The sequence below is a fragment of the Tachypleus tridentatus genome, chromosome 3 (genome assembly GCF_004210375.1).
Source record: "Tachypleus tridentatus isolate NWPU-2018 chromosome 3, ASM421037v1, whole genome shotgun sequence".
NCBI classification, from domain to species: Eukaryota; Metazoa; Arthropoda; class Merostomata; order Xiphosura; family Limulidae; genus Tachypleus; species Tachypleus tridentatus.
This window is the reverse complement of record NC_134827.1, coordinates 65,104,765-65,116,075: the sequence shown is the minus strand read 5'-3', so window position 1 is coordinate 65,116,075 and position 11,311 is coordinate 65,104,765. Positions and strand designations below refer to the sequence as shown.

The 11,311-nt window shown below is 33.4% G+C and overlaps 1 protein-coding gene across 2 annotated transcripts; it reads right to left on the bottom strand.

Moving 5' to 3' along the window:
- Positions 1–1,130: 1,130 nt before the first annotated feature.
- On the bottom strand, positions 1,131–9,330 carry san (Probable N-acetyltransferase san). Of its 2 annotated transcripts, none has more exons than XM_076494301.1 (5): positions 9,169–9,330; positions 7,943–8,082; positions 6,207–6,326; positions 5,970–6,036; positions 1,131–2,988 (listed from the first exon to the last, which is right to left on the bottom strand). In XM_076494301.1, exons 1-5 carry the CDS (start codon positions 9,180–9,182, stop codon positions 2,805–2,807), a joined length of 525 nt encoding a protein of 174 aa, XP_076350416.1. In that variant the 5' UTR covers positions 9,183–9,330; the 3' UTR covers positions 1,131–2,804. The 2 variants fall into 2 exon arrangements, with proteins under 2 accessions (XP_076350416.1, XP_076350415.1); XM_076494300.1 differs by having other exon boundaries at positions 7,943–8,164; positions 9,169–9,317.
- Between the last annotated feature and the right edge of the window lie 1,981 nt (positions 9,331–11,311).

Below are 11,311 nucleotides of genomic sequence, written 5' to 3'. Positions count from 1 at the left end.
GCCTGTTAATGTCATTGGAAAACAATGAATATGAATCATCTTGGGGCACCAGTAACAACAGGCCAGAAATGTGCAACAAGTCATACCTCAGCTGTGATAAGTAGTGTGGCATCTTGTACAAGGTGATTATGAACATACAGAAATGTTATCTATTTGTCCCAGACATTAGAACACAACATAATGACATCCATTCAACGTTATTTATGTTATTTTTATACAGACTACACGTCTAGTTGCTGAATGCAGCACCTACAAATTTTTGCCTGATTGGACATCTGTAACTGGTGCTTAAAACCATCACCTTCCTGCAATAGATTATGGACAGCACCATGTAAGAAGGTTGTGCTTTGGACATGAACTCATGACAGAGCCTTCTGCAATGTAAACTACATTATAGGGCTGTTAGCTAAATGCACTGTTGCCAGATTGAGCAAGACTGTTAAAAATGTGGGATTCACAACACTTTAATAAATGATCTTCAGCACGGATAATGAACTTACTTCATTGGGTAGACAATCATATATGGAATTCATTAACAATTCTTGTCAAAAAATGAAATGAATTAATTAACATCTGGTGTTTGTAGTCCCCAAGACAGAGCGAGAAGTAAAACATTTTGACCTTTTTTAAAAACAAAAATTAATATCTAAACTTTTTGTCACCTTGCTAGTTTTATTAACTTCTTTTTTAATAGAGCTGGTGTTTATGGGTTATAAAATTTACTGGGATCTCAACCCTTATGCACAACTCAGTTACTACAGGGTGTTCGGAAAGTCACTGTGCACTTATATATTTATTAACAGACATGTTTCAGTATAGAATACAGGAGGTAAATATGAATGACAATTATGAATAATGTTGAAAGTGACCCCGTTGAAATCAATACAGGCTTGGATCCTTCTTATTTTGTTTCTGAACACTGCTATCAGTTGCTGGCTTGAAATAGACTGAATAAAATATGATTACAAAACTGCACAGTGACTTTCCAAACACCCTACAGTAGCAATTACAGACTACTAGGCCTCACTTCCCACGATAATATTGTCGTAGGTACCACTTTCTTATGCGACACGGATGGACTGGCCAAGGTTCAATATCTGTAATACCAACAAAGAAGTTTGAAATCCATGTAGAAAATATTTTATATTCACTTTATTTCCAATCACAGCAAATATTCACAATATTTTGTTATACTGGACAATGTCAGATTGGTCACTTTAACCAATACTTTCAAACAAAACCAAGGTTAAGAATATGAGTTGAAAGTTATTAATATTGAGTCACTTTCATGCAACTTAGACCTTACAGAGAACTGGCCTCCCAGCAATGTCTAATGCTACCATATGAAGACTATACTTAATGAATTACAGGATGAAAATCACTGAATTACAGACCATTTGTATCAAAGTCTTTCATGAGAATTTGATGTATTATTACTATACTTTAAGTCCAATAGAACCAAACAGAGGTCTATGCCTGAAACAGATATTTCCCAACTTCCAACTAATAATAAAGAATATTATTTATGTTGTAATAATAAGAAACAAAAAGAAAAACACAAAACTTTATTTCTGTTTTTTTTTTTAAACAGGCTGAAGCTTTAAGAAACAGACTTATGAGCTGATGCAGGTTTTAAGTTTGCTGGGAAGCCTAAAAGAAACGTGCAAGAGAACCAAAATGTTAAATCTACTGTTTATTTTAATAACATCCGTTTCTTCGTTGCTAAATGTACTTTCCAAGCATCCAACCAGCAATATTAACGCATTAGGTTCACATGCTAAGTTGCTTTGTAGTTCAGAATTTTCAACTTTAGGAGTTTTTTCCACATGAAATTAAAACGTTGCTTTTAGTGCTAATTATTACCTTTTCAAAAGATTGATATCTGATTGTACTCCATCTCAACTGCAGAGTCATCGTGTGCACAAGCATCCAATTCACACTGACCTAAGGTCAGAAACTCTTTCATGACTTAATTTGGTTACGTGTATGGAGCATAGGAACATAAATTAATTACATTCAGGACACTTGATACTATAAATGCTGTCCAGTTGCAGATTTCCAGGACACTGTTTGAAATCCACATGCAATAAAAAGCTTTAAGGTTACTACTTCCCATGTAGTTAAACCGCGAAAACTGTTTACAAATACCAAAACCATGCAAGAGACAGCATATAACAACCCAAGCCCACTTAATGCTGTTCTCTCAATACATCTGATTAACCTTTTATTTTGTTTGCCAACTTAACTGTTTAGACGATAGCATTTAAGATAAAAACTCTCTGATAAAGACGCGAGTAAAGCGTTATAAGCAAGTTAAACAAGTGTGGGTTGATTCTCCGCTCCTCTGCAGAGATTGGTTCGGAAACTTCTTAGCCGTAAACTGTACCCTCACTTAATATTTGGTATCACAATTATTTCTAAAATATCCTAACTATTTCTCCTCAGTTAATGTATACTACAATGACGGCACTCGGTAAAATGCATTAAAAACATGAGATACCTCAAAACTAAGCCACTTTTTACATCAAAGACTCAAAATATTAGCATTAATTGATGAATGTAATTAACTCTAAGAAACTAAACACAAAGATTTTGTTAGGATATTGTAGGTAGGAATCTCAGAATATCTATGCTGGTATGTTTCTTTAAGAAGAAGACACCAGACCAAACAGTGCATCGACGAGCGTCAGTCAGTGAACAATACACGTAACAAAAAAAACTTCTGGGAATTGATGTATTTCTTCTGGTGTCCCCTTCTCACAAACCTATTCTTAGTTTTTAATGACTTAATTTCAAATTCAAGGTTACGAGTGGTCAATACCATTTTGAGTTATCTGGGAAACTCCTTTGGAAGACCTCAGTGTCTTTTGAAGAACATGTGCATCTGCAGGTTCTATCCTTTTGTAATAATGCTCTTTTGTTTCCACAACCTCAAATCCAAATTTTTTGTAGAATTCAATTGCTGAGTCATTATTTATCTGTACATGTCTGTTAAAAGAAAGAAACATTACAGTACTTACAAAGTGGACATTTGAATCACTTCACCAGCCACCTACATTAAAGCTAACAAAACAAGCTTGATACTTATTAGCTTCCATTCTTACTGTTTACAGTCTACAAAAGATAAATTTTACTTCCTTTACCACTGGACAACTAGCTTGAAAACAAAATCTAATTTCATCTTTGTAGATCACAAGCTAGATATCTTATGCATTACGATTTTCTTTGTTGTAATTTAAAACTGTCAAATATATCTAGCTGCCTATGGTATAAAAAGTTGTCTATCCGCCTGGTTTCACGGAACTAACATAATAAAATCGATGAATATCATAGGAGGAATTCAGCCTTAGACTACTGTGTTTCAGCATTACAAAAACAAGATGAGAAGACAAATTACAGGTGTATAAGATACTGACTGGACTCAAGTTACAGTAATTTTAATTTTATATCAAGATCATTGAATAAAGAACTGCTTCTGAATAATAACAGGTGAGTTTTATTATTGTATTTTCTATTCTTAGTGGCAGATGTACGGGGATGACCACTTAGTGGCAAATGTACAGGGATGACCACTTAATCTCTTGTTGTCTGTATGTTACACAACTTCTTAATTTATGTAGCTTCTATAAAGCTGACAAAGTGAACAGAATCTTAACTGCTGTTTGTTTGAGGGAATAAACCGTGCATCTAATACCGAATGACACTAAACTTGATCAGATTCTGTGAAGATGAGAACGCCACAGATATCTTGTTGAAATATACAAAAGTAACACAAAAACATTGCAGTTCTGACATTAATATGAAATTAACAAACAACTTGAAAACAATATTTACTGTAAAAAAACCACTATACATTATGAAATGGCTTTTTCAATCGAGAAGGTAAAAATAGTCAACTCAAATAAAACCCAGAGAATATGGATGACTTGTAGTTTAGGAAGAAATATATTCTAAACCCGTACAATGCTTTATCTGAAGAAGATATACCATGGTACTGTTGATGTATGTTTACTACAATAAGTATTGTGTTTACAAATCACTGTTTCTTAAATTACAATTTGAATTTAAAATTTCAATATTTCTCCACAAGGGAAAAAAAAAATAAATCAGAAGCAAATTAAGCATAACTGACAAAAATTTCTCCTTAAAAATGTCACATTAACTGAAACACTAAAGATTTACTTTTTGAAATAGAAATGATGTTACAAAAGTTAGAGTAATTTTAGAGGTGTAACCCTTAAGGTTATGCAGTTCAAAAACCATGTAACTGTAGGTCTTCTAAATGTACAACACTTGAAAATCTTTATTAGAAGTTAAATCAACAGATATTGTAGACATACGGTACGTATGACATCCCACAATTGAATCTGGTCTTTTTCTTTCACTCATATTAAGTCCAGTTGCAGCATCAATTACATGTTTAAGGTTGTACTGTAGATAAAAAGTTTATTTCCAGGTTATGAATTATTTTAATGAGCATAATTATTAAACACAAGGTGAAAAACTTTTGAAACCCATGTTGCAGGTGTTTTAATAGTGGCTACAAGCCAACAAACAGGAAATGTCTTTAGATTTCAATCTGCTTTGTTTTAGAGCAAAGCCACACTGGACAATCTGCTGTGTCCATCCTGGTGAATCAAACCCTGTATCTTAGCTTTATAAAGTTACTGCTGCCAACATATTTCAAGAATCACTGAAACACTAAAGATTTACTTTTTGAAATAGAAATGATGTTACAAAAGTTAGAGTAATTTTAGAGGTGTAACCCTTAAGGTTATGCAGTTCAAAAACCATGTAACTGTAGGTCTTCTAAATGTACAACACTTGAAAATCTTTATTAGGAGTTAAATCAACAGATATTGTAGACATACGGTATGTATGTCATCCCACAATTGAATCTGGTCTTTTTCTTTCACTCATATTAAGTCCAGTTTCAGCATCAATTACATGTTTGAGGTTGTACTGTAGATAAAAGTTTATTTCCAGGTTATGAATTATTTTAATCAGCATAATTATTAAACACAAGGTGAAAAACTTTTGAAACCCATGTTGCAGGTGTTTTAACAGTGGCTACAAGCCAACAAACAGGAAATGTCTTTAGATTTCAATCTGCTTTGTTTTAGAGCAAAGCCACACTGGACAATCTGCTGTGTCCATCCTGGTGAATCAAACCCTGTATCTTAGCTTTATAAAGTTACTGCTGCCAACATATTTCAAGAATCACAAATTACTCAACAAAGAATGTAAATAAATAAATCCATGTCATTAACATGTATTCCTTTTTTTTTTCAGATACCAGGCACACGACAGGCAAAACTTTCGGCCTGTGCTGTGAAAGTGAGTTTTCTCGGGCACTCCCGTTTCCCCACAGCAAAAAAACTTAGGCATTGGATTTATAGATCCCAGGCAACTTTATTGCCAGACCCTGAATCGCCGTTTGATTTGATTTGAATTCTATTCATGAATTGTATTCATGTTCACATTTGCTTGACTTCTTCCTTTCGGGCAGGTCTTGGCCTTTCTTTCCGGTGTTGCCTTTGCCTCCACCCGAGACAACATTTAGAGAGACATCCTCCACCCAAAGAGTTAAAAATAATAATAATAATAGTTAATTTAAATAAAAAAAAACACAACTTATTCCTCATAACAATTCATGAAAGGGGACGAAGAGGAACCACAACGTTCCTGAACACCCCAGTTGGAGAGAGAACTCTTCTGATTTCTCTAAACTAAACCCTGCCACGTTAGTTTGAGTTTGAGATCTTGGGACATTAAAATCTATGTCACACTATAGGAAGAGTCGAGTTTACCATGTTTTCTAAAGACAGTTTTAAACTTCTACCCTGAAAGAATTCTATCTCTCCTTTGAAACATTTTTGGCAACTTACCAGAACATGTACTACACCATTAGATGTTAGTTATAATAGACGAGTTAGTTCACAGATCTACTTCCCTCAAAATATACTCACAGAAATATACTGTCAAAATTCCCATCCTTTTCAACATATTTTAAGACATGTTCAACCATCTTCGATCCTGTAAGAAACACAAAAGGACCTTGAGAAATTAACTTTGTATGAACACTTATGTGACAATTATTAAACTAAACACAACACTCAATATTTTGACAACATAAAACCTTTAACAGAAAACCAACAAGGAACATGCTGTGTTATCATGAACAATACACAAATATGAAAACATACCAATTCCCAAACGTCGGTACGGAGCAAGGCAACCCAAGGTCATGATGTAGAGACGCCGAGAACTGTCCGAGGTATCAACCCGACAGCACACTGCTCCCACAACAATGTCATTATAATATGCTGAAAAATGATTTGTAAACAGTTACTTTATAAAGACATAACACAGCAAAGGACAAACATTGGACTATTTCACTCTAGCCACTTCATTATACTTCTGAAGAGGTAAAAAAAGGACAAGTGTAAGGTTCATTCATCAATTATGAATTAGTCATTTGAAACTAGGGTAGTTGAAATTGTCAAAAGCACTATTCAGCTGAGCACAACAATCTTAAACTAATTGGAAATAAATGAGATACTTCAATTAGTTTTAAAGATCACTGAAGATTAGAATCTTGTCACAGTCAATTCAAGGTACAAATTGCATGTATCTACATCACATTTCAGCCCATGAGGTTCAGGAAAGACTACAAAATTATACAATTTTTAGCTAAATTATAAAACTTTGGAGAAATGAGTTTCTAACTTTCCTGGGCATAGCTAGCACTTACCCCCCCCACTCCCAAAAAAAACAACCAACAACCAACAACAAGCAAACTAATGTCATTAATTCAGAAGTATTTGTGGAGAAGCTTAGCAATGTACAAGGAGAAATAACTCGATATTTGGAGCAGACAATTCAACTTGTACAAATTATATAAAGTTATACATTTCCCAAAAGCATTCATTATCACAGATGAACTATGTCAACCTTTAAATATTAAACTACATTTTCTAGATTTCATTAACAATAAAAAACAAACAACCTTTCATGGTTGAAATGTTTAATTTATAACTACACACATCACCAATTCTTCAGATAAGTGGGAACTTCTGCCCACAGAAAGAGAATGAGTTTCTCACAAACCTATAGGTCAAACTAACACCAATTAGTGGTCATTTTCAGAGTTAAGATAATAAAATATTTAAGATTTCACTTTGAAAAATTGCAAGTTTAATTTTATCCAACAAAGCCTTTGAAACAGTTGTAAATTTATTACACGTGCACAAAGTCTTCGAAACAGTTGTAAATTTATTACAGTTACAGAGCCTTGAAACAGTTGTAAATTTATTACACGTGTACAAAGCCTTCAAACAGTTGTAAATTTATTACACGTGTACAGAGCCTTCGAAGAGTTGTAAATTTATTACAACAAAGCCTTCAAAACAGTTGTAAATTTATTACACGTTGTAAATTTATTACAGCGGTACAGAGCTTTCAAACAGTTGTAAATTTATTACACGTGTACAGAGCTTTCGAAACAGTTGTAAATTTATTTCACGTGTTCAGAGCCTTCAAACAGTTGTAAATTTATTACACGCGTGTACAGAGCCTTCAAACAGTTGTAAATTTATTACACGCGTGTACAGAGCCTTGAAACAGTTGTAAATTACACGTGTACAGAGCCTTCGAAATAGTTGTAAATTTATTACACGTGTACAGATACTTCAAAACAGTTGTAAATTTATTACACGTGTACAGAGCCTTCAAAACAGTTGTAAATTTATTACACGTGTACAAAGCCTTCCAAAACAGTTGTAAATTTATTACACGTGTACAAAGAGTTCAAAACAGTTGTAAATTTATTTCACGTGTACAAAGAGTTCAAAACAGTTGTAAATTTATTTCACGTGTACAAAGAGTTCAAAACAGTTGTAAGTTTATTACACGTGTACAGAGAATACATTTCAAAACTTACCTAATTTTGCTAACTCACCAGCCTCAAGTACATCTTTATAAAATTTGTCGTTATAGCTGACAGGAAAAACAACTTGATTAAGCCTCTTTAACTGTCTGATATTGTGAGGTGTTACATCTCCAAGTTCAATTGTACCTCCTCTGGACATACGGAACACACAAAAACAATGGACATTACATACTTTAAACTGTAGTATAGTATGCATTAAATATTTTGTATTAACTGAAAAAAACAAAAAAACCTACATTGATCAAACTTAATTTCATCAATATCCATACACACAAGTATTTATAAATTATTCTCAGATTGGTCATGGATTATCATACAATAATCTTTTCTGAATATTAAATGCTTAAAGTTTTAAACTCAACAAGGAAAATATGAATTTGAAGATAGAATCAAATTCTAACATATATACTTGTAATAACCACATTTCACCTTGGTTACACGTGTGAATGGAACAGAAAGCAAAGAACAGTTGCCTTGAAAATGTAAATTTGGTATACAATGTTAGCATTTTGTTCATATTGGACTATATAATCACAATCTGATATTTTGCATTCATGTACTTTTGTAGCTAGAAACTATATTCACTGGAACCTCCAATTAAAACTTGAAGCCATTCCAAATGATATCTGATCTTAGAACTAGAAGTTACAAGTTTAGGGGCATCTTATACTTTTAATAACATTCTAACTACAAGTCTCAAGTAAAATGAGAAATATCGGATACAAGTTTGTGTGTACTAATACTATTACTGACATATGGAAAAAATTAAATTATCCTTCTATTCAATAGCAATACCTTAGCCTTCCTTTTTCTATTTAAACTTGGACCTAAACAACTGTATAATAAAGTCTGCTTGTCATTACAAATCATATTATGAATTATTAGCAGTTTCACAAAGATATCAGTATACACTGCAAGGGTTATGGCTCCTGCACAACAGACAAGTACAAAAAATTGAATAAAGATAAATAGTGAAAGTATATGAAAATAAAAACTTAGTGTCAGATACAGTAACAATACTGGCAAACTGAAGCATAAATTACTATCGTACTGTGTATATACTTTGTAGGCAATATACGACAGAGAAACAGTAGTACTATAAGTTACCAGTAACAATGTTAGGCCTAATTAGAGAAATCCAAATTAACAGTACTAAACATTTATTATTAATTGTACAAAAGAAACTATAGATTTGTGTTAAGTAATAACCATAATACCTTGACTTTGTCATCTTGCTATATCCTATTTTTTTAAACTTTTGAAGAAAACTAGATTATGATTAATAATGCGAATACCACACTCAATAAAACTAACCGTTCTACTAAACGTAACTTCTCCCAAACCTTCCCACGAGTGGCGGGGAGTAAAAGCCATGCGTACACTCAATCGTCAATAGAGGGCACACAAATTGCCTTCGCCCAAACTTTAATTTTCAGTAAAAAAAATTTCCGAAAACGTTAAAATATAACTTAATAAATAAAAATATGTGACGTATATTTTCTGAAGACAAAATTGAATTAACTGAACAATTAAGAATAATTTGTCAACAGTTTAATGACATTGTTCCTGCATAATCTTTTGAGCACTACATCTTAAAATTAGAGAAATCGGGTCGAACACAAATATTTATTTTTTTAATTTCGCGTAAAGCTACTCGAGGGTTATCTGCGCTAGCCGTCCCTAATTTAGCAGTGTAAGACTAGAGGGAAGACAGCTAGTCATCACCACCCACTGCCAACTCTTGGGCTACTTTTTTACCAACGTTACATTATAACGCCCCAACGGCTGAAAGGGCGAGCATGTTTGGTGCGACCATGATTCAAAACCCGCAACCCTTGGATTACGAGTCGAACGCCTTAACACGCTTGACCATGCCGGGCCCCATTTAAAAATATATTTTCAACGTTAATATGCATTTTAAAATTATTTATGGATTATTTTTGTTCTTGTACTTGAAGATTTTAATAATAATATCTAGAACGCTGAACACCAAAACCTTTATCACGATATGTCATGATATAAGAAGTAACTTCAATAACTACTTATAAAGTTTATTTTTTAATTATTTGTTCAAGTTGGACTGTGACCATAAAGAATCGAGAACCACAAAGCACGTGACAACTAAACAACAATAACAAAAATCATACTGTACATTACAGATGTAGTTTTTGTTTATTTTGTAAAAAAAGAAAAAGTTAAATATTTCGTTAAATATAAATTTTAAATAGCTTATAATAAATATCACATAACGTGGGTAAATATATTCTTGGATTGTAGCACTCCAAGAGATGTCGCCACTAACACATACAACTTCTCCATGTGATTTTAAAACCCAGTTAGTTTCATACCAATCTATCTGAAGTTTAAACCAATAGTTACTTATTTTTATTAAGGTATTTCTAGCCATTTAATTCACCACTACGAAAAGATATCATTTTAAATTCCTTATTAGAACAATCTAAATGTACATGCAAACCCTCAAATAATTATTCATCATATATATTTAAAAAGGGCTGGTATGAATAGAGAAAGCTGTTGTTGTTGTTTTTGGAATTTCGCACAAAGCTACTCGAGGGCTATCTGTGCTAGCCGTCCCTAATTTAGCAGTGTAAGACTAGAGGGAAGGCAGCTAGTCATCACCACCCACCGCCAACTCTTGGGCTACTCTTTTACCAACGAATAGTGGGATTGACCGTCACATTATAACGACCCCACGGCTGGGAGGGCGAGCATGTTTGGCACGACTCGGGCGCGAACCCGCGACCCTCAGATTACGAAGAGCACGCCTTAACGCGCTAGGCCATGCCAGGCCCTAATAGAGAAAGCACTAGTAGAGGAGCGAACAACGATTCAACCTTCTTCGGTCTTTGTTAGGTTCACAAATAAAGAAAGGGTTACTGACCGATAGCAGACCACATGTTTGAAAGCCGTTGTATAATTGAGTGTAGGAATGTAGAGGGCGGGCTTAGATGTTTGATTATATTTATTAATATAGGTATAAAGGTGTTCCTTTGTATTGGTTTATTTTGGGCTTGAGTTGTTGTATAAGTAAGGCTTCTTTAATTTTGTTTTTGTTTGTTTCTTTATTCACTATTTGAATGTTTTCTATGGTTATGTTGTGTTTATTTGATTTGCAGTGTTCGAAAACGTGTGAAGGTGAATGTTTGTGTTATTTGAGTCTGGTTTCCATTTTTCTACTTGATTCTCCAATATAGAAGTCGTGGCAATTATCACATTGTATTTTATAAATAATGTTTGTGTTGGGTTTGTCAGTGTAGTTTTTACATAGACCTCAGTTTTGTAATAGGTTTTTGAATAAATTTGGTATTAACTTGAATGTAATATTTTGTTACTAGTTTT